This window comes from Cebidichthys violaceus, unplaced genomic scaffold, assembly GCF_023349555.1.
Source record: "Cebidichthys violaceus isolate CVI_PGR_0920_01 unplaced genomic scaffold, fCebVio1.0.p SCAF_8, whole genome shotgun sequence".
In the NCBI taxonomy this organism is placed as follows: domain Eukaryota; kingdom Metazoa; phylum Chordata; class Actinopteri; order Perciformes; family Stichaeidae; genus Cebidichthys; species Cebidichthys violaceus.
The window spans coordinates 12,346,119-12,370,874 of NW_027176964.1; the positions used below are offsets into that span (position 1 = coordinate 12,346,119).

Genomic DNA, 24,756 nt, shown 5'->3' on the forward strand with positions numbered 1-24,756 from the left:
GATGTATAAACAGGTGACCCAAAAAACATTTGCAGGCAGTCACTGGATTGATTAACCAGTTTTCTATGTTTTCTGTGAGAGAGGGAATTTGAACCCCAACTTGCTCAAAGTAATTGCTTAAAACAATAACCCTTTTTTTTAAACAACTTCTTTGCCCTTGTTTGAACGCTGACTACATTATTTGTTATTCTGGCAGGTTTCTATTGAATTTCTGACTAGGAACAGTAAGTGTTTCTGCATTTTTTGCTAGTGCGATACGACATCGAGGAGGTAATAAGCCATAACAAAGGGCTGCGTGACAGCCATGGAACAGCGAGCTGCCATCCAGGCAAATGAAAAGAACATGAAAGGCTGGTGGCAATCTTGGGAGATGTGTGGCGCTGATAAAACACACAGCTCCCCTACTCAGATATACATGTCATCTGGAACAGTAAGGGAGACAGCAGGTTAGGCGGGCCTGATTAATGTCAGCGTCACACTGGGATGGTGACACACAGCCTTTGACTGCACTGTACACTCGGTGATGGGGGGGGGGGAGCGCTCCATGCTCACTGCAGTAAGTGCCTCAGATCCAAGTGAATGCCTAGCTGTTACTACGAGTTTGTCTTATGGCAAAATGTTTGCGATCATCGCTGACAATAATCCTCATGCTTTGTGGTTGCAGTAGCTCCTGCAGAACATCAGTCCCGCACACATAAAAATAAACATCAGGAATCATTAGGACACACGTCTCTTGCTGTGGTTATGATGGGGTTATGATCTTTCACGAGAAATCACACCGAGTGGATTACAAGCATTACACAGAAATAAACACACACACACACACACACACACACACACACACACACACACACACATAAACCAAGCACACACAGCACCCCCAAATTGCAGAGGGGAGAATAGCCTGCCCTGCAAGACAACCCAGCAGCACACATGAGGGTTACTCACATGCTCGGTGGACTCCTCAATATTCCACTGATGGGAGAGAAGACACAGGACACAGTATGGGGAGAGAAATGAGTCAGAGACAACACAACAGGAAAAAAAGCACTTGTCTTTTTTTCACTCAGAGACTGATGATTGTTGGTGTCAACATGCAGGAGAAAAAACACAGAGGGAGAGATTGTGATGGAAGTGAATGGGTGAAAAAAGAAAGAAATGAAGACAGGTTGAGTGGCATCAAACAAATTGTGAAGCCAAGTTGAGCAATGGTTGAGAAATTCATTATTGTTTACGATGCACTGCCTTGTTTCTCATTTGCCTATGAATCCAATAATAAAAAATAAAAAAACGCTCTCTTCCTTAATCACAGAAAACAACTCTTCAGTATGATAAGTATCTCACGGTGGACATAAAGCATAAAATATGCAGAATCTCTGAAGCATTTCCTCTTTTCAGAAATGGAGGTAGAGCCTTTTATTCATTATATTTCAATATGTTTTCAAAATGTTCTCCTTGCTCACTGTGCTTGGCCAAGTGATTCCCGAGGGAAGTGAAAGCCCATTCTGTGCCGCGGGGCTCCGTCGGTGCCGAGCGTGAAATCCTATTACCAGTGCTGCTATGCTAGCCCTGTGACATCAAACCCCATCGATGCAGAACGCAACTGCTGGTGTTTACCAGCAACTCGCAACACAGTTCAGCTCCTGCAGGGGAGTTCACTGATGGGTGGTTTGGCTGACAAGGGGCAGGAAAGAAGACACTGGTGACACTGATGTGGGACAAAATGGAGAGGAAGCTGGGCTGAGGAAGAGAGGTGGGTGAGGGTGGTGGCGGCAAGCAATTACATCTGGACATTAAGACCACATTAAGAGTCATCAGTCAAATATCAAGACATTAAAAGATGAGTTAACTTTTAAGTTGACTTTTCTGCAGCTGAAAGTTTGAAAAGAAGATGACCCTGGGAGGCCCTAAACCACAATCTACTGCATTCATTTATTACATTTTTTCTTGTAGAAATGTTATTATGCCTATGCTTAGTTTAATGTAGACCACCAATACAGGCCTGGGAAATGAAATTTCACTCGCAATATTGGCAAGAAATACTGCATTTAGATATTTTCTTCAAGTGGTTCAGCCCTTGAGGCAGTTATGTTTCTCAAAACTTTAGCAAATAAAACCAAATATATATGTTTTAGCTAGCATCTAGCATTAGAGGTAATTGATAAAATGTATTGTTTTGTAATTTAGGTGAACTGGTCCTTTATGAAGAAGAAAATGAAGTTTATACAGTAGAATAATGATTTCAAGACAAGCAGTGTTGCCTGCTTTCCTGCTTTCCTATCTTCCCCTTCTGGCCTCTCCAGACTCTCTCAAAACAAAGGGAGTGAGCCTCACACACCGCTGATTCATTGTGCACTGGAGACGTGTTCATCATCCTCCATTGACTGTTGCCATATGAAAAGACAAAAGACCAAAGTTCTCCGCCCTCCTCCCTTCGGATGGGTCTTTATCAACAACCTGCTAACTGAAGCATAAGGCAAAACCTTTGTAGGGTCCCAGTTGCGACTGGTCGAGACACTTGCATAAAAAAATGCTGCCTCATGCTCCCCTGATGTAGCGGGGCACTAAAGAGGACCATTTAAGAACAGCTGCTACTTAACTCCATGAACAACGGTTTGCGGCGTGCCTAATTGCTTAATTTGTTTACCGTCGACTCCACTCAGTATGTCAACAGAGCAGCGAACACATTAAGGTTCGCAAGAGTTCCTATCTCATCTTGGGCCTAATCCCTTTCTATCGCAACTGCTTTTTGCTTTCTGCTTAAATCCATGGGAGAATTATAAATTATCCCCCATTTTTATTTCGAATGCCAACGCAAGCTGAAAACACATCATTGCTGATAAGCGTCGTTTGTGAAAACGGAGCGGTATAATTTGCAGGCGAGTGAATGCAAATGTGATGACATGGGCTGAGATGTGTGGCTATAAAAATGGGAACGAGGGGGGAACGAGTGATGTGGAAGAGAAGGAGCTGTCATGATTGATGGAGTGAAACGGGCTGAGGTGCTTCTTTTCTCTTTTTTTTCCGATTCACATTCAACTCCAATCTGAGGCAGTGAAGGCCGTGGACGCAGTGAGGCATTGCCTCGCTCGCTCGCTTCCACACACAAACGCACACACACCACGAAAACGCATGACTGGTCAAACAAAATGAACCTGGAAAAGCAGTGCTGAATAAAGGCAAACTTGTGCAAAAAATGTATAGATACACAAACAGTGGCTAATGGCTTCAAACTCAATCAATATATATATATGTATTTTATAGATGGCTATATAAACACACGGGCCTATAGGTTGCTGTGAGTACACAAGGATAGAGCAGGCTATGTGGTGTGGAGTTGCCCACTCAGGTTCAGGCCACTTTCCTAATAGAAACATGGTTAGAAAGGGGTTGATAACATCACACTGTTAACATGGCCTCTGGTTTAAATTTAGCAGGGAAATGAGGGCGCTGTGTGGGCTCCTGCTTGAAAAGAAAAGAGGCGCTTTAACAGCCCACGCACAGGCAGGCTCTCCTAGTTCTCCCCCCAGCGTTTCAGCTAACCCTGAGAGAGGGTGAAGAGGAGAGAAGGAGCCAGAAACAGAGAGACAAAGACAAGGTGAGGGGTCACAGCGATTTTTGACAGCATCTGCAAGCCAAAAAATCTGCTTAGATTTGTGATTGAAGCCTAAGGTGAGCTTGTGCTATGTTGTGAGAGCTCTTGAAAATGTTTTTTTTTTCCTCCTGGCAGGCTTACTGTGCATTCAATGCAGGTGAAAGGGTGGATATGGAACTGATTTCACAACACATTAGGTAAATTCTTGAGGAAAAACACTGGAAGAAAATTGTTTGTTTGTTTTTTTCTTCCTGTTACTCTTCATCAATTACAGGTGTGCATTTGTGGGATTTGCATGAGTCTAGGATGAGTCATGAACTCTTCTCAGCCAGCTGGAACGCCTACTGCAAGGTTGATCTAACAGCGAGCATGTCTGCTCATGTTATCTGCGCTGCTTTTTCCACTTGTTGTTGAGTTACGAGAATGAAAAGAAGTGTGAGAAAATGAGGGATTGTTCTAAAAACCAGTTGAGCGGACATAGACAAGGGAGCGTCTGCTGACTGTGTGGTCTTTAATGACGTCCGGGCAGGTCCTTGCAGGTTGGCTACTTGGCGCTGTCTCATAGAAAACAATCCGTTGAGATGACTCAATCAAGGGTAACCAACCTGCACGCAAGCCTCTGGTAATTACTCAACCGGCTTCTCAGGCAGGAAGGGTGCAAAAAGAGGACACGAGAGGAAGAGAAAAGGAAACAATAGGAGGAGGTTGGAGAAATTCAGGTTTCTGCCAGGGAGGGAAAGGTGAGTTTAAGAGGTGTCCTGGAGATCAAACTGGAACATGAGAGCTATCCTGAGCGCCAAATTGCAGCGTGTCTTCGTGTTTATTGTGTGAACCTGGCACAAATGAGACATGGCGGGGAGTATTGTTTGCACAACAAGTAGGGTCGTGTTCAGTTCAGCATTCATAACGCAAGATAAAGTCACGCTACACATGTCCAAAACACTTCCAGGAAGACAAGAAGCCCCCATGTTTTTGTCTTCTTTCAGATCAAACGATGCGGTCCTGACTGTCAAGCGCTCTACTTCACAGTCACATAAAAAAGGAACCATCAACAGCAGCTGCCAGGAAATACTGCTGTGAAACAAAGGCGTTGGGTTGTGTTTGGGAGTTGAGGGTGGACCATTTAGCCAGAGCCTAACTTGCAGTTATTCTCAGCTCTAACTGGCCATACTGACCTTAATGTTAATTCGATACTATAAAGTCGTATGAGAGATGTGCCACTTGGGTCGCTTGACAACCACACAAAAAATACTCATTATGTATTTATCACTGAATGCCCGGTTACACTACTGGGATCAACAAGCTCCTACTTAGCCTCACTTGGTATGTGGCACATCGGACAAGGTGACTTTGACAGCGCTTCCTCTTCTGTAATGATAAGACTGTAGACAGCGGAGTGTTTGCCAAAGCAAATTAGGGTTAATACCCCACTCAAGGGCATCGCAGTGTACACTGCCTGGGAACTGAACCAGCAACCTGTTGGTCTCCCTAAATACGGGTGCAAAGCATTTATTGGCAAATGCTGCTCAGAGACTCATGCGAGGCTGTCCTGATTTTTTTAGTGGTGTTCCTGCGGCCAGGGAGCGCTTACTTGTTCAAATGAGATGTTCATGTGTTGGGCCATCGGGGGTGCGAGTGAATGCGTGTTCGCGCAAATGTTACTCCCGGCAAACAATCAGAAGGAGGCTCTTAAGCTGGTCTCTCCTCTCCCGAAGAGAGGGAAGAAGTGAGAGTGGGGTTTTTGGTTTTAAAATATTCATGAATCTCTGAATCCCTCTTAAGGATTACAATCTCTCATTCATTTCATGGTGTCACATAGCTTTGGGCGATTCGGAGCAGCCTGCATTAATGTGTTAAGGGCGGTGTCGGGAAAATAACTCTAATTTATAAACATGGTAACAAGGCAGTGCATATGTGTTACTGCTAAAACCCGCAAAGAGAGGTGCATTGATCCCTCTAAGCCCCGTCCTGATGTAACACATATAAAATATTTAATAGCTATTACTGTAGAATTAGAATGGATCTTGTTACGACAGCTAATCCAAAGCTCTGGGAGCAGGGTACCAATTTAGAGTCAAATGTCACATGTGGAAAAAGATGAAAAAAAGGGGGGGGGGGGGTACTGCAGTCGACAGAAGGAGAATTCCATGTGTGTCACCCAGTATGGGGGAAATGAAGTGTGAATACGGGAGCGGTGGAGAATGAAAATAATGGGAAATGAACATAAGACAGCTATCGACAGTGAAAGGGAGACAGAGAGAGACTGAACAGGAGTAAGACATCTTCCAGTACCTGTGCCTCTGGCAAAGCAACGTCCATGATGTTAGGCTGGCCTCGCGGTTCACCGTTTTCAAGCCGAGAGAAAATTACTTGGTAGCCACGGATTTGGCCATGCTGCTTCCCCTGTATGGGTGGCTTCCAGGTAACCCGGATTGCTGTGGAGTTTACGGCCTCAACCTCGAGCTTCCTGGGGGGTGCTCCAGGCACTGGAAACCAGGGAAAAAAAGGAGCGGGGGGGGGGGGGGGTTGCAAGAGTAAGACAGAAAGAGAGAGACAGACGGGGTGAGAGAGAGGGGGAGGGAGTAATGAGTCAAAATATGCTGAGTTTGTGATTTTCCTCACTTGACTGTGTTTTGTGATGAGGAGCCAAAAACTATCACAATAATGACTCCTGAGTTTTTTTTTTTATAGACTTGAGTGCTCTGTTGAAGGAAATTATGCTAGATCTGGCCAAGAATCTAAATTATCTCCACTCAGCTTAGACATTCTATATCTACCATGTCCCAAAAACACCCTACGCCAGACTGCATGTGGTCTAGCGGTGTCTGTAATGCCCTTAATTTCTGTATGAAATTAGCAGTGTTGCAGCAACCTTCAAACACATTAATTATAAAGGACTCTCTTAGGAGCAGCCACTCTCTATCAAACTGCAAACAAAACGAGGAATGAGTGAGAAAAAGAGGCAGGAGCTACAGAAAGGAGAGGGAGAGTTCTGCTCCACTTCTATTCCTTGAACCAGAAGAAAAGAAAACAAGAGGGAATTTAAACAGTGAAAACACAGGAATGAGGTGCAGAGCGTGGGCCCGTGGGTGACGAGCCTTTAACCTGCCATAGATGTAGAAGTCTTAAAAGAGAAGGTGACCCACTCTCCCACCACTATCGTCTCATTAACTCAAAATTGATTAACAAGACAGAGAGAAATGTGCAGAAGAGGCTGAAGATAGTGACGGAAGATAGTGACAGGCAGCCCCAAGCAAAAGAGTCTGAGAGCACTCTGCTAAAGGGGAGGTGTCAACCTACCATCCTCTTTGGTCCTTATCCTCACTGGGGCACTCTCAGGGCCCGGGCCCACATCAGTGTGTGCCCTCACCCACACCTGATACTCAGTCCACTTCTCCAGGCCATCCAGCACATGGCTAGTGGCGTCTGCGCCGATGTCCACCACCACATGGCGCTCCGTGTCCTCCCCAGCCAGGGCCTGGTAGCTGACTGTGTAGCGCACGATGGCGCCGTGGCGGCTAGCGGCGGGCGGCGCCACCCAACTCACCTTGAGGCTGGTGGAGCTCAGGCTGACCAGATGTACATCCTGAGGGGGGGCGGATGGGGCTGCAGGGGGAGGGGAGCACAACTACATGGACGGGGGCACGGATCAAGCAAACCAAAAAAATAAACACAGGCAAACACAAGGCAAAACTATGGAAGCTTTTTGTACAGGAGAGAATAAGTAAGTGTAAATGTAATATTCAAAGTGTAATATATTTGAGTTTCACCACCTACAGTGTGTATAAAAAATTAAGCTACATATGAAAAGTGAAAGCATAATTTTCTTGCTCATCTGACACCATTGAGCGGATTTTTGTATAAATTTATTGCACTGCATATTTATTATTTAAATGAAAGACTAAACAGGGGCAGACATTACACATTAAGCCTGGAAAATGAAAAGTGTTGAAAGTGGCATTAGTCTTTGCAGTGAAAATGTTTATGCTTATTTGTTGCCCTGTAAAGAAAGTGTCTTTGTCTTTTTCCCAGATCTTTCTGAGAGACCTGATATCAGGGTCCAGCCAACCTATTCCATGTTATGGATATGTCATCTACCTTGTAATGAAAGTCTATTTCTGAGCTGGTGGAAACACAAATAATTAGCACTCATACTGTAGGTGATACTGTTAGTTTGAATATTACATTTTTATTTTTTATTATACTGAATACAAAGAAGCTTCCATACTAAAGAAGATGCTGCCTCCGGACTGAGAGATTGGCTGCAAAAACACATTACCAGGCAACTGCTGAAGCTGTGTTTGGAACTGCATTTATGCGAGAGGCCATGAAACTACAGGGTGGGATGAACAGAATATAAAATGTGCCAAATTTGTACAAGGTTATGTTTTTATAAAGACGTAATTTGTCCCAAACTGCCCTCTCTGCTGCCTCTCACAGCACGCCGAGGGAGCAATAAACTGGCCATAGATGTGTGAGTGTGTGAACAAGTGCTTGACAGTGTTGACTGGTGTTCACACATTGATGCAGAAGCTCTGGGCTTCAAAGTGTTTGTCAGACACTGCTCAGTGCTGCAGCTGAGATACACTGGACTGTCAAGTCATACATAAAGCCATCATTTGATAATCAATACGGTCATGAACATCCTGGATATTGTCAACATCTGGTTTATAGCCACCACAATGGAAAACAATATTGATGTAATATTTCAAAACCATTGGATTTGAATGATTGCAATCGAACCGGCAATGTTGTAGCAATACGGTTCTAGTATTAAAACTACTGTCCAAAAGGATGTCAACGTTATATTTAATGTCAGGCATTATATAAGGCATTATATTCTTTCCACCACACCCTGCTATGTTTTATAATCACTAACTCCTCTGGCATGTCCCAGTACATGTAGAAGCAGAAATAACAGAGTTAGAGTAATAAGATTACTGCAATAAATAAGATTATTTACAACAGCCACAGTATAAAATATATGTAAGCTCTCAAGTCCAGAGGTAAAATCAGAAAACCAATAAACTATTTTAAAATAGGGAACAAGAACAATGAAATCAAACACAATAGCATTCATACGTTTCGTGCATCTAACTCAATCACAGACTTGTTCAACTCTACAACAAAAAAACCTATTCAAAAGAAAATAAAACAAACCAAGAAAAAAAAAGACAAGGTGTTCTTACAAATCATGCCCATGATTTTTTTTTTTTAATAAGCAGAGCAATGAACAGTTCCCTCAAATATGAATCCAATAGAACAATGGCATAACGTGAAACTCCACCTCTCCAAAACATTGAAGCTTAACAGAAGAGAAGTCTCCTCAGGTGGTCCCTGATCCACAAGCGAGTGGACAGGAAGCTACAGAGACCTAACAGCATGTGTATTACAAAACAAGGTGACAGACTGAATCAAAGTAATGCCGCTGATTTGCAGAACAAATTGTGATATTGAGGTCCTGATGAAAAATATGCTGGATTAAAGTCAAATTGGATGACTTTAAAGCAAGACAAAGAGTTGGGCTTTAAATAGAGATTGAATTATAGATGAACACAATAAAATATCTCAACCTCTCCTTCCTCCAAATGATAAAGCTCGATATAAAATACTTTTACTGCTGCAGTGTTTAACCACTGTAAATGAGATAATTTCCCGTTCTGTTGTAGGTAAAGCGTCATGCAACTGTCAAGTCCTTAGCTGAGTAACAGAGTTGGAGTGTTTCATCATATATAAACAGCTGAGTTATGTTCATTGCTCTGAATCTTTAAAAAATGATACTAACCATTTCAATGCAGCACTAGAAAATGTCACACTTTCCCTCTGCCATTTGCCTCAGAACTCTCTCAAGGCTGCTGCTTATTTCATGCACACCATCCTCCTGCCGCATGAAATCCAAATTCTGTTCTCCAAATGATGTGTCCTTGTGACTCCTGCTGTCAAGAGGCCCAAGGACACAGACTCATCACCACTCGCGATCTCAATTGACAGTTATATAACTCTGTGGTTGTCGGAGGGGTGAGCTCTTCAATGATTCTGTCTGTCCTCATAGGGAAAGATTTCACAAAGAGATATCAATACCTTCTGACCAGTCTGTTGAAGTCTCTTCTTTATTTCTAGACTATTGCTGGGGGAAACATTACACATCCGTGTGAGCTAAAATTAAGTCAAAATCGGAACTTCCTTGACTGTTCTCCACTGTGTTTTGTCCACCACAGCCAGATAGCATAGCAAGGCTCTACAGTGCAGCATTCTGCAGCACATGTGAGTGTGTGAATGTGCGCAGCACAAATCAGCTGTTACTAATTAACGTTAATTCCATGAGTAACTTGATGGCAGACAAACCTAACATGTCTGTTGTAGGATTTGTGTGCTCTGTGCAAGCTAGTGTCTGTACTATAGACTGTATATAAGAATGTCTGTACTCCTAAAATATCAAAGATCTTTTGTGAGGACAGAAGCTCCACTCTGTAACCCCTCTGAACAACCGCGAGTGTTTCTGTACTTCCAACAACTCCAACAGAGTAACGCGTCTTCTCTCTAGCAGATCGGGTCGTATCAGTTTCGTGATTCACATCCTTCCAGTTAAACTTCATTCATTTCATAGATACAACTTAAAAATTAAAGTGAATTAAATGTGAACCTTTTGTTTTTAATTAGTTCTATGCAGGGCAAAGGCAAGGCACACTGAAACACTTGAATACTAGCCTCCTGGGTGAGGTGGTACAAGCATAATGCCACCACAGCAAAAATCAGCTGGCAGAGAGTGACATTTTGAGTGCTGGCACTGTAAAAGCATATAATGAAAAAAAAAATCACAGCACAGCTCACAAATGTGGGAACAAGACACATATAACGTACCTTTGACACTGAACTCAGGGCCTGCCCTCAGATAGATGGACAGGAGGGTTAGTGTTGGTGACGGGGGAGGTGGTGGAAGCGTGAGGCTGACCGGGTTGTGCTGCACTGTCAGCATTTTATGCGGAAATTGACTTGACATTCAAGTTGCCAATGCAGCCTGATTTTAGCTCGATGAAACTCAACTTTCTCCTGCCTAAACCTAAACCTGCTTCAGCCGGCTGTCGGTGACCGTTGCTTTACAAAACCGCTTGGTTAGTGGACAACAAGGAGGTCAGACAACAGAGAGAAACCATAGACTTACTGGACTGGGCGGTGCGAGCCTTGATGGGCTGAGTATAGACGCCTAAACCCATCTCAGAGCGGGCTGCCAGGGAGAAGTGGTACAAGGTGTCAGGCTTTAGACCATCCACGGCATAGGAACCGGCTGGGTTGAAGGTCACATGTATCTGGAGGGTTTCACACACAGAAAGATGCCAATTATTAAAGTCAAACACGGTTACATAAGTCTTTTCCTGTGTTGAGCCACTGGGGTAGTATTTGTTGTATCGTTAAAGCCTAGACTGTTGTCTCTCCTTTCTACATGCCTTCAAAGCCAAATGTGAGAGCAACTTGTTCTTTACAACTGGTGCAGTAGTCCAGCAGAGGTAAACAAAGGGCCACAACACAGAGAGACAGAGCAGAACTTTGCTGTCCGTTACTATAGTGAATCTTTCTCATTGCTTCAGCCAAGGCTTCCCATTCAGAGAAATTACATCATAAAGAGAAAACTAGGTCATACAATAGTTATAACTGCATGTTGATGTTCTAACCTTGTTCTCTGAGCCGTCCTCCCAGTACTGCAGCTCATACTTAGTGATGGGGTCCTGCACGGGCCACAGCCATGTTAGCATTATGCGGCTGTCCAGCTCGGCTTCAGCCTCAAAGCTGGACGGCTGGGCAGGGACTGGGTACACAGGGGTGAGAGGACAGAGGTTGAAGAATTAAAGAAGAAAAAAGGCACATTACTAAAGCTTAATGTTCTCCAGTGTCAGCAGCAATAACCTCCTCCAAAACAATGAGTGTATGGGACGGCGTTTGCATGGCAATAGCCTTATGAGCCCTTTCACACGAGCTGTAGGTACACACATAATTGAAATTGATCAATTTTAAAATTTTTGGAAAAAAAAGGCAAAATAAAATTTGATTCAATGTTGTCTCAATTATGAAGGTTGCTACGGAGTTCTTAACCCAATGGACGTTGACTTTAATTTTATATACACACACAAACCACACGATCACATTCTTTATAAATAAAATGTGTTTTGAACTAACTACACAACTAAACTACTAAACGGACAAATAAATGAATAAATAATGAAAACGGGAACACTGAAGACAACGTCTAGACCAGGTAGAATCAGCGTATGATCGCCTTGTTGTTGACCGACTACATCATTTATTGCACCATTCAATAGCTGAGAGTTTAAGAAACACCAGGGATGATTGTGAAGCAATTCAATATTAATTCTAATTTTAGGGGAGACACTGATCTTCTCAACCCCCTCTCAGCTGGGGTGAAGTTGTTGTGGAAGCTTTTAACAGACCTTGGTCAATTCAGAGTGTCTTTTCAAAGTCTCTTTTCTTTCAATAGTTGCTGGAGGCCTGCATGGTCTTTGTGTTTTATAGACTTCTGCCCAGGGGTCCAATGTCACTGGCGCGAAACGCTAACCACTCCCATCAATAAAACTCTTTGGTATCATTCTTTTCTTTTTATGGAATTAGAATTAAGATAGAAGATAGTGACCATAAAAAATGGGTTTGTCCCCAAGTATTCTTCCTTGAGTTTCTGCTTGTCTGTCTTTAGTCAGAAATCAGAATTCTCTGTCAGAATGTAGAGCCAAATAAAATACGTAAGCTAATACATACCTGACTTAAGCTGCTACCTTGTCTAGTATTATATGTCAGCATAATTGGTGGTGGTTACACAACCGGCACAAGCAAAATGTCAAATTGCACATGAACATATACACATTAATTAACACACAGAGAAAATCACAGTGCTTTGCTGCTCACCTCCTTGCTGGGTTTTCACTTGCAGGATGTCAGAAGGTGGCCCGTCACCTACCGAGGTGAAGCCCAGCACCCTGAGGCTGTAGGTGATATCAGGAGTCAGGCCTGAGATGGTAGTCAGACTGCTGTCATCGGTGTTGTGTTTCTGCCAAGCGCTGAGCGGAGCCGTCAGGTCTGAGCTGTAGTAGACCCGGTAGCCCCTGATTTGCCCGTTGGGTTCCTCCGGCGGTTCCCACTGTACCAGCATTGTGCTGGCACTCAGCATGCGCGCTTGGACGTGCAGAGGTGGCGAGGAGGGGGCCTGTTCACCGGTGCGCGTCTCCACAGGGTCGCTGTGAGGCCCACGGCCAATGTTGTTGACAGCCATGACGCGAAACTCATACTCGGAGTAGGGGCTAAGTCCACCAATGCTGTATCGGGTCGTGGCCACACCTTCCACTTCCTGGAAGCCATTGTCTGAGGACTTGGCTTTGTACTGGATCATGTAGTAGGAGACGGGTTCTGGGTTTCCAGAGTCCCAGGTGAGAGTCACACTGGTAGCCGTGGTCTCGGTCACGATGAGGGAGGTGGGGGGCTTTGGCAAGGCTGAGGAGAGAGAAGCGGGGTATTAGCTTTGATATCGAGAATGGACTTTTAGTATGTGTGGCTAATTTGAGAGAAATTGGATATCTGACGCATTTAATACCATGATTCTCAAAATGTAGGCACAATACAGCTAAAATCAGCTCTCATAGAAAAAAAAGGCATGGCTGATCATGTAATTCTCTGTTCTGTAACTCGTAGCACTGAAATGATTGTTTCATAAGCTAATCCTCATAGTGCTGTCAGCAGCCATTATTCCCAAATGAATAGAAAAGCTAGACTGAAATCCCAATTTTGTGTTTTATAACCGGCCTGGTCACGACTGACAATTCAAGAAAATGACAAGAGTGGTTCCTGTTGTGACTGTATAACGAATACAAACAAAACAGAGAGTCTTCATAATGGCTTCCTTGAAGACGGGGTTTGTATTGCTGTGGTCCTTCTAAATCACTGCGTATCGATCAGTTGAGTGGAAATTGGGATCAATACAGACGACAAATTATAAGAGAGGCTGCGACAGGTAGACAACACACTTGCATTACAAGTAAGTAAGTTACATACACACAAGCCACATTCACACTTCAATACAGAAAATAAGGAAACACAAAGAAAGAGACACATAGCAGCCCTGACATTAACGGTCATTGACATAAAGACTTCAAACAGCTAAAGACTTTCATTTTAAACTCAAAGTATCAACAAAATACCGGCCAAAGGCGGCACAAGGGCAGCGGTGATTATGTGCAAAAGTTTCAAAGGCCCTTTGAAAGTAGTTTTTCCTTGTTTTATAATATTTCATCATCAGATCAGTGGGTGACTCAAATGAACAGCAAAAGCAACACAGTTCGTCACAGCAACAACCTCCCACATAAATACAGCAGCAGACAGAACAACAAGTCCGAACCCTTACCTTTGACAGTGACCTGAGCAGTGGCTTCTATCATGCCCAGAGAGGAGATGGCCACACAGGTGTAGTTGGCCGACTCACGGATGTTGGTGACCTCCAGCACGTTGCGTCCCAAAGGCATCTCCTCCTCCTTCGTCAGCTCCACCTGGCCCATCGTCCACTTGACGTAGGGCATCGGCGAGCCCACTGCCACACACGTCAGGTTGACGCTGCCGCCTGGCATCACCTCTTGATTGGTGGGTGGAATTGAGAATCTGGGTGGGACTCTTCGCACTAAAGGGAGGAAGAGAGGCAGAAAATGTTGAATAGGTAAGATAATGTCAGATGAATATGACAGTTTTATGATAGTTCATGAATGGTCTTGCCCCATGGCAAGGCTAAAAGCTAACTCAGGGAAGCAAAATCGAATGGAGGGCTGATCGCTTTTGTCCTAATGTGCAGGCAAGCACAATGGGAATAATAGGTCTGTTACAAAATGGCTCTGGAAATTTACAATAAAACTTTGAGGGGGTGTTTTATCCTCTAGCCTACAAAAGGGGATATAATCAAAAAATAGCCCTGAGACTATGTCTGGCCCTCTTTTGTCAGAGTGTCAAATGGTAGCGAGAGTTGCATCATTGAGAGACCCCGTGGAGATGGCATTGTTTGATTTCTCCTCCCGCTCCCTCTCTCTGGCTCCTTCTGCTCAGCCCGTCTTTCTCCCTCTCTTTGTGCAGTTCTGATATGCAGATAGGCTGACATTAAAAAGGGTTCCCATGGAGACTAGAAGGGCCCGTTGACGTCGCCAGGGACAAGGCAAACACCGATGCAGCAGCTCCATGCAATACTGAAAAGCTGGCCCAGAATAAACAGGCAGCCAGCATTTACATATGACTTGTTTTCTGTCTAAATAAAGATACACAAGAAATTCCTGCCATATTAACACCCTTCAGATCTTTTTTCTGGTAACTTTTGGCAACCATAACAAACTTATCCGCTTGATATGGCAAAGAAAACTTATCTTCAGAGTGTTATGTAAACATCCATCAGTGTCAGACCTGCCGAACATTTTCATATAAGTGCTGAATGTAGGAAAGAGGAGCTGTGACTTCTTCAACCTTGATTATGGAGAAAGTGAAGCCCAGCCACATATTTAGCTCCGTAGTGAGGACCCATTATTGCTATCCCACGACTGCTGGCCGCATGTATTCAAAACACTACAGCATGAAACTGTCCCTGCTGAATTTATACTGCCTGTTTCCCCTAATGGACTACAACATCTCTGTGTCTCACTGGAAAAAAAAAAACCCTTGACTGTAATTGCTCTTTTGCACCGGTCTCCATGAAAATGGATTTTCAAATGTGAGCCTACCTCCACTTTCCCATTGCCCCCCCCCCCCCCCCCCCCCCCCCCAAATCTAATTTGAACCAGAACGTTGTTATAGCTATGCTTGTTATTCCCCTCATTATATGGTGAAATGGAAAAAACACAAAAACACTTCTTGAGATTCCAGTCAGGAGAACGCTGGATCTCTGGACTGGACCATAAGAACGGGGATCTGGTTCACATTCATTTGAATTTTCCCAAAAATAATTGAGGTGCCATATATAGACCTGCTGCTATTTTTATTTATTTTTTAATCAATACAGTCATGTGGGCTTAAACTACCTGGCTCAATATCTCATAAAAACAATAATATCCCAATTCTGAGTTTGTTTTTGTTTCATACCAATAACCAGATAAATCAAAACATTGCAGTTTGTTTTATATGAACTAACCTTTTCAGAGGGTGTGTGGCAAACAAAAAAATCAATTCAACACTGGGAACAGTTAAGAGGTCAGCAAAGGTCTAGCACAGAGTAATGATGACCGTTTCATATTAATAATAATATTAAAGTTTACAAAATGACTCAAGAGGGCACAGCTTTAGTGAGTTTCTACATTATAAAGGAAGGTTTCATGCAGGAAAAAAGTGACACACATAACAGTCCAGAAAGATTTACATCAGCCGTGACATCTGCTTACTGAGGTCCACGAGCATAAGGCTGATTTTTACATGAAAACACGGGACGGGCTTAGTAGTGTTACCAGCCTGGGAACAGGACAGGGACGACATTCTCAAGCAACGCATGCACAGGAGCTGAGGAAAGATACTGGACGGGATCACAAGCCTGAGTACGCTGGAAGAGGAAGATAAAGGAAGGACTTGGTCCAATTTTCACATATTTTTTGACTGAACATCTGATTTCCAGTATGACTAATGCACAACAGACTTAACTTGGAGTATTTAGAGGAAAAAAGGTGTTAGTGTTCCACTCATGTCGGTAACCACCTGTGTCTTCTCACGCAAATGTAACATTCTCAAAGTGCTGCTAATTTTCACAAGATATGTGTATAAAAAGAGAAACCCGAGAGGAGCAGTCCTAATGTAAGACCATTAAGCTCAAAGTATCTGTTATTCTTTCATGATTCCATAGACTAAACAGTGCTGAGAGCAGTCAGTCAATGGGGCCTGTGTATATTGAACACTTAATGTTGTGAATAATTCATGGCGTGCGGTTAAGTTTGGAGAGGTGCTGTGGAACAAAATGACTAGAGGGCAGGTAATTGTTATCGATTCCCCTGAAGCCTCTCTCCTGTTGAGAGCGGCGTGGAGAGACGGGCTCCGGGACTCTATCAAAACCACAAAATAAGCCCCGTCTCCACTCTGCATGCCTGCTTGCTGGATACCTATAAATTTAACTGCCTTGACAAAGTGCCCAAGGATAGCAGAACCTGTCCAGTCAATCAATATCTGAGCAAACTGGCACAGAGTCAGCAGGCTCCCAGGCTTCCTGGCAGCATCACTGGGCTATGCTGCTGCCATAATGGCTGATCATCCCCCCTGTCAGCACACTGCCAGCTCATTCTTAAATATTCTATAGGTCAGCTCTTTGAGCAGCAGTATTTTGCAGATGGTACAAGTGAAGAGATAATTTCCAAAACATTAACTCCTCTCTCTTAGACAATGTCATTGTCATCATCCATTAACTCTAAAACAGAGGTTCAGTCAATAAATGTGTGGACAACATAATAAACGTATGAATGACTTGTTTGCAGCAGGGCCTCCTAATGAAATATCACATGAAGACGAGCTGGATGTCCGTCTTCTCATTAGGCTAACATGTGCCTCCTATCCCATCCTTCAGATACTCGGTAGAGGATGCCCATGGCTGTAAAATAGACATAATCCCCTGAGAATGGCTTTGTCAGATGTGATACCCATGTCCCTCTGTTGGAGAGGAGGGGTGTTGCTGCCTAAATACCTGACAAATCCGGTTGCCACCTGAATACCGGTGTAATCCATCACACACCTCTGATGGGCCTACATAGGCGGATGGAAAGTCTGAAGGTGAAAGGAGCTGTAGTTTTTGGTGGATGTGGTTGACATTAACAATATGGGTGCGGTTGGGAAGAATACCCGCTACATTACAAAACAGAGGTCTAATAATGGCTTACGCAAACTTCACAGGGACTCCTTGTGTGTCTTGGCAAGGCAAATCGAAACACGGTATGGGGGAGTGGCGCTGGAAGTCATGCAAGAACTATTCAGGGATTCATGCAGTCAAGAATAGACAAAACGACACATTTACATCGGATGGATCAGGGAGAGCTATAATGAAAATGTTTGTTTTTCAGGGAAGGGATATCGGTGTCTTCATTAGAGGGTCTAAAAAGGATGGTTTACCTCACCTACAATCCGTATCAAATTGAAGGGAGGGGATTAAAAGTGAAAATGACCAACCTTCACGCTGATCTGTTTGTGGATGAAGTGATTTGATGGAGGTGAGCGATGGAATGAAAAGACACAAAGTGGAGAGGAAGACAACGCAGTGAAACAGAACAGTGTTTCCGCAGACACAGTGGAGGTTAGTGACATGGTACAGATAGAATGCATACATACAGTAACACGGAGGGAAACTCACTCTTTAGTATCTTCATCATTTGGTATTGCAATTATTAAACTGCATTGACACATCTATAATTTTAAATCAAAATAGGTGTAAAACATTTAAAGAAATATGACTTTGGTTTGACACACTGTGACATTATTGTGCAGTCAAATCTATTTGATTTAGACTGAAAGGGCATTTCTGATCTCAAGAGTACTCACTGATGTAAAGGACACTAGATGTGCTCCTGTCCCCACTCCTTTTCTTCATAAAATTGAGCTGAATTGATCGTTTTGTAAGTTACCCTCCGTGACACACAGACACACACACACACTGAACAGTATGAAGATATTTTGGTTAGAGAAAAGCCAGACTGCAGCACTTTATCCTCTGTGACATATTGACGTTTCACATGGATATATGAAGGAGTGCCGGCAGACAGAAGCTGACATCGCTACTCCATTGAGGGATAAACACTTGATAAACGAGCGCTCATGCACAATCACAGGACGCTTGTGATTCTGCCTACGTTGATGCCGTCCACCTTTAGAGGAGGGTCACCAAACGTGACCCACAGCAAACAAGGTGCACAGCTGGACACATACACACACACACACACACACACACACACACACACACACACACTCTCTTAATGTATGATAAGTGGAAGGACATAAATAGATGCACAGACAGGAAAGGAAAAAAACATCCATGAGCAGACTCCCCCCCCCCCCGCTCCTCCACCGTTCTCTGGCGGCTCTAAAATGTCAAGACAAAGGTGTTGACGGTGGTGCTAGCAGTATGTTTGTGGACCTGCAGACAGGAATTGGATCAGGTAGCTACGATGTGTGGAAAAAAACAGAAACACATTCGCAGACACAAAGCACTAACCCATAACAAGCCATTTAATGCGAGTCTGACAGGTGTGCCTGTATGTGTGTGTGTGTGTGTGTGTGTGTGTGTGTGTGGGTATGTGGGCGGGTGTTGGAGGGGGTTGATCGAGAATAACACCACAAATCGTTTTCCCTTGGTAATCTTTTTATGTCACCTTCAAATAGTGGTTATTACGTTACTGACATTTCAAGGCTACAAAGTACTCTTCTAACCAGGAAGGGTTGAATTCTTAGCAGGCGCTGAATTTAATCACGTGATAGAGTCTTATTATTTCCTAAAAGTTCAAAAAATTAAATTGAAAAGCTACAATATTTTGAACATCACAAAGGATTGAGAATTGTAACATTGTATTCATTTATAATAATAATAATAATAATAATAATAATAAACTTAATTTGTTCGTTATTCAAAGTATAATTTGAACTGCTACACATCAGCACTGTAAAAACTGTTTTTGAATGACATTTTTGCTCCCAAAGCTTCTTATGTTTACATGTTTGAAAGTGTGATGTAAGTCCCCAAATCTCCCCTCTAGTGTCTGGAAATAAAAAAGAAACAAACATACAACCTACAACAGGAAAGGAAGAGAGGCATGTCAAAGGCCACTTGTCTTGAGTCCCTCAAGTTTTAAACCCAATCAAGCAGCCCTGTGATTGCACCGCCCCGGGTCTCGTCTCTTACAGCAGTAACAAAGAAGGAGTGAAAACATGGCTAGAGCCTTTGTTCTCCATTCCAGACAAGTACACTTTTAAAAGGTTACGGTTGGTTTGATTTCTATCTCTCCACTAGTGTTGTGAGCCTGGCAAAAAAGTTAGTGTCGGGGCCAACGGGTTGACAGCTACCTGGGTGGTGTTACAGACAAGCTGGGCCCGGGGCCCCTGCTGGCGCCACGCCACACAACTACTGTAATTACCTCTGTGGGGGGAAAAAAGCTGCGTTTGCACCTGTGACAGACATGCCCTGATTAATAGACGAGATTTGGGTCCCTTCCTCGCCTTTGCTGTTTGGCTGACTCCCTCCCCCTGTCAAGATTTACTTTAAGATCTAAACCTTCTGAAGCCCACAGTGCTTATTTAATCTGTAAATGTGATGCCGCTGTGGTCCTTGAGGATGGTTTTACATCTGATTCCTGTAATCCAGGAGGATGTTCTGACTGTTGGAAATTCTTTTTTTTTTTCTTGAATACGGATTTTAAACATTATTAGAGAACATTTTAGTGAGAGAATTTCTTGTTCAGAAAATAGTACTCTAAATTCAGTTTAACATTTCCCAAGCAGTGTAATGTTTTTGCCTTGAGTATAAGGGAAACACTAATTTACTTATATTATCTGATGGATGAAAAGAGACAATGGAATCACTCTCTCATGAAATAGCCAGTATGATCCAGTACTGTATATGCTTTTAACACAATTATGAAGTGATAGCCGAATTATTAAGTGTGTCTCTTTCTTACCCTGACACTTTCACTCCCGCCCTCCCTTCTCCACCCACACTAACAACTGGAGCAGCTATTCTGTTTCATGTACATCAGACATGGTGGTGTTATCCGCAGGGGCTGACCTAGACTACTCTCTCTCCTATACCAGCTCTTTCCGGGACGGGTACAATGCTGCCCTCGCCCTGCATTAGTCTGCTCACGGAGACACCACAACAAAAACAAACCCTGAAACTCCAGACCCCTCCATGCCTTTAGGAGCTCTGGGTTGTGCGGGGGGAATAATGGAGCCTTTCGATACAGTCAAAATAAAAAAGAAAGGAGGTCTGGCACGGCTTTCAATGCCAGCAAAGGAAATGGTTTCAATGCAGCTGTTTTCACAGAAACTGCACCTGGTCGAATTCGCAGAAAAACAGGAGGTTGAGGTTAGTTTATAGGTATGAGACAAATGCCAAGGCAAGGATAATGGTTAGAGAAGTGGTTGAAGAAAAGAAAAATAGAGAAACAGTGGCATAAATGTGGTCATCGAATGAGGAAATTACATGACGATCAAAGACGTTTCCCACAGGTGTTTTCACTTACTCTACTCAGGTTGAAGGTGGACAGAATATGCTGAAAATTACACCAATAAGAAATACAGAACAGGAGTAATTCGTCCCACCCTGGCAGGTGCAACCAAGCTACTAGGAGAGTGAAAAAGATGCTCATCGCTCGCACACTCCTACATTCTCCTGAGAGGAGTTCTAATCATGCACAATAACTGAAATCTCTTGTGTGGCTCTACCATTGGATGAATTGTGTCGCAGAAAGGGCAGAAAGAGATATAAAGATGCACGGTTGCTGGTGAGTAAAACATTTAGAATTTAGAATGAACATTTAGAATGAAACAGACAAGTGTTTAAAGGGGTTCATGGCTGTTTTGTGGTTTGCAAATACTTGAGACAACAGAAAAGACAGATGAATTCAAGAATTGAGGGAGACATTTGACTTTACCTCGAACGTAGAGATTGGCAGGAGCGGAGTAACGGGTCCCAGCGCTGTTCATGGCAACGCATTCATATTTCCCTTGGTCCGACTCCTCGCTGTTCTCAATTTGCAGAGCTCCTGCGTAGAGGATTAACAAATTTAGCCGTCTTGACAGTTGCGGAATATAAAATGTAATTTGGCATGAAACCACAGCAGATATCTGTAGAGTGACTCGCTAGAGAGCCTGTAGTCAACTAGTCTCACCCAGTTCATGCGTAATTAAGTCCCTCGGACATGGACGCAGTTTTGTCAAGAAAATGCTTGTAACAACACAAGTGTTTAGCTCAAATGGCAGTTTTAATGAAACTGCTAACAGAATATTAGCCTCGTCGTGTTAAGGAGAAAAAAAAGACCATGACTGAGGGTCAATTAAACATCTGAATAACCTGTCACAACCATCCAAGTCTGATTAGGCCTTCTGGTTGTGAATTGACAAGCCAAAGAGTTTAGTGTCATGGAGGGATATCTACAGATTTTAGGACAAGGCTAAGCTAACCTGCAGAATAACCACAGCAAAAGCAGAAGAATGGACAATATCTAATGGTAATATCTGAAAAATGAATCAACCTGCTGCTTAATATCAACAACTGTGCAATAATCTGTGTTTTACACAGTTTTAACCAAAGGATTTGGTACAAAAAACAGTTAGGGGCATCAATTTAAATGTCACCAGATTTAACCAAACTGAGTGAGTAAAAGGTAAACTGATGATGTAACTGTTTGTCAAAGCCATTATTTTCTTCATGGCTTACGATTTTGCTGCAAAGCAACCGCCAGTAACTTTTCTTCAATCTTTGTTAAGTACACATTTAGCTGTAAGGTCATAATTGTGTTCTTTCATTACCAACTATTTCACCATGTCTCACCGCAGCCCTCAGGGGAAACGCTCTTTTGCCAGATGGCTCAGATTAGTATTCACAGTCCCAAGAAGCTGTAGTCATCAGATAGAAGGCTAACATGTTGATCTAACAAAGCATGAAAGCCCAGGAGACCTGTCTTTGTGTGCTCATTTTGACAACTCATGTCCTTGCAAATGGCTTGACAGATGAGACAAGTTGTAATTGTAACAGCAGAAAAACTTACCTGCATCCCACAATTCAACACATACATGTTTAAAAACAAAACTACTTTTCTCAGCAGTACATATGTATGTCACAAGCGAGTGATAACATTTATCATGTCTCCAAAACAGCATGGTACTAGCATGAAAGGCAGCCAGCCACCATGCAGTTTGAAACTGACAAAAAATACTCAGCATAAGATGATGTCAGGATACATATTTCGTTCACATCATGCAGTATGAGATGAATGCAACAAACAGGTTCACCACCAACCTAAGAGGACTCGAATCGAGACGAGGCCAAAAAAAGAGAGGAGTGTAACAGGGCGGGGCGGTAACATGTGATTAAATCACCTCAGATCTCATGACAACATATCTCTCCAAGGTGTTTGCTCTGCACGCTGAGCTCATCGCTGTCTGATTCAGCACTGACATGCGCCTGCATACTAATGCCGGTGTCACCAATCTGTCAATCTGCCCGTTCTCCCATGGGAGGAAACAGTGTGACGACTACAGGAATGTAGAAGGTTACTGCTATGGCAGTTGTCAGAGGTGCAGCACTAAACCCCTTCAATTACTTCCAACTACTCAAACACTGGTAGATCTTCTGCAAGCTCATTTCAGTGTTTACAAGTTACAGAAGCTACATGAGGGGCCATAGAGGCAGTCATGAGGCCGCCTTAATTCCTAAATAGTTAAACGTCTAATTGAATATGGGTTGTATTAGGAGCCAAGGACGCACAGACAGTGAGACAGACAGCTGGTAAATGCAAATATATTCAGCTTGCCCCAGACGTCCAGCATTTACACCACTGTTGTCGAACGGAAATCCAGCTTTCACTCTGGGGAAAAGCACATGATTACCATAAAAAGGGGTTTGAAGCTTCCACCTTAACAATCTAAATCAGGCCTCCTGTTCTCATGCTGGGGGGCAATGCTGCATAGGCTGTATGCAAATGCAGCCATTTCAGTTTACATTGAGGCTGCATAGAGGAGGCAGGTAGATCCTCTCGTGGCCACAGTGGCCTTTAGTTTAAAATGCAACTCCTCACCCCTTTTTAGCTGAAAAGCCAGACGAGAGGCTGAAGCCAAGAGATGTTTCTGTGTAAGTGCGTGCATGTGTGTGTGTGTGTGTGTGTGTGTGTGCTCATAAATGTGGCTCATTTCTAACAGTCTAAGAGGACTCTTGAAAAAGCCAATTTACAAGATAACACCTTGGACTTTGCATTTCCATTCTCCTGACATGTGGGTTGGGGATCATTTGTTTGTTAGGGAGCAGACAGCAGACAGACATGTTGGGAGGAGACGAAGGGGGGAAGTGGAAGAGGGTGGGTTGTCTCGAACACCACAGATGAACCTGGTGATGTGGCGTTTTGGGGGAAATGCAGGGATCTGATGTGAATGTGAGGGAATGGTGTGGATGTGACATTTTCCAACACACTTTATCATCCTTACCTCTAATTGGTGTACCACCTAGGTGGGAGTAATTTTGATGCAAACAGGGTTGAGAGATCGGTTAGTAATCCACTTATAGTGGGAGAGAAAAACATGGCTTCTGACAGGCCACAGTTAATAAACAAACGGATACAGGGTAGAAGCCACTTGAATGCAATGTGACGAAGTTCAATGTACTTAATCAATGCTATGAAGCAAGTATACACCGTGGACTGTACTTGTTGTCTGTAAATAACCACAGCCTTGGAGAACATTTTGAAATATAATCCTGCTACTTTTGTATTTGCAGACAACAGCTACAGCCGCATTTTTGTAACATTAAAATAGTATGCAATTCAAGCAAATTCTTTTATTGAGCGTTCTAATTTAAGATGGCATTACTCTTTGTACAGAGTGCATTTGTGCAGAAAGCAGTTAGTAAAATGGGCAAGAGAAAATTAATGAAAGTTATACAGAAAAAATAGAATGATGCACAGCAAAAAGTATTCAGGTCAGAGGTATTAAATTAAAGTTAGTATCTCTACAGAGTGAATGAGTTGGATGGTGTGAATAGATAGACCAAATGTGTCATGGTGCTCACTAAAAATCGAGCAAATGTTTTTGCAATAGGAGGAACTGGGTCTCTGCCTTTTCTGTTAAACTGTGGCAGCAAATGAATGTGCTTTTTTCCACCATCGCAAAATTGGCCTCATTTTAGGTCATGAGCAGTAAATGTAAATCCTGATGCGGCAGCAGATGATGTCACGAAAAGGGTGGTGGATAAAAATAATTGTTAGTCTGAGGGCATTATATACCAGCATATTTTCAGGCACTATTTCTATTTGTGAGAAAGAAAGCTAATTCAAAGTTTGTTGCTAGAAGAAATAAATAAATACATTTAATAATCATACTTTTTGGGCACAATTTGATCCACGTTATAAAAACATCATCTAACAATTAAGGAGTTGTGTTATTATTTCATTTGTGAGAAATCTGTATCT

The 24,756-nt window shown here is 43.1% G+C and overlaps 1 protein-coding gene across 1 annotated transcript in view; it reads right to left on the reverse strand.

The window, feature by feature from the left end:
- The window catches only part of LOC137892443 (receptor-type tyrosine-protein phosphatase F), a 91,055-nt gene that overhangs the window by 44,642 nt on the left and 21,657 nt on the right, over positions 1 to 24,756 (reverse strand). Inside the window, exons 4-11 of the mRNA XM_068737563.1 lie at positions 21,229 to 21,339; positions 13,998 to 14,267; positions 12,509 to 13,090; positions 11,266 to 11,399; positions 10,758 to 10,902; positions 6,896 to 7,201; positions 5,888 to 6,081; positions 949 to 975 (exon numbers count right to left, since the gene is read on the reverse strand). Of these exons, the coding sequence (XP_068593664.1) occupies positions 949 to 975; positions 5,888 to 6,081; positions 6,896 to 7,201; positions 10,758 to 10,902; positions 11,266 to 11,399; positions 12,509 to 13,090; positions 13,998 to 14,267; positions 21,229 to 21,339 (1,769 nt within the window). The remainder of the gene's footprint in view (positions 1 to 948; positions 976 to 5,887; positions 6,082 to 6,895; positions 7,202 to 10,757; positions 10,903 to 11,265; positions 11,400 to 12,508; positions 13,091 to 13,997; positions 14,268 to 21,228; positions 21,340 to 24,756) is intronic.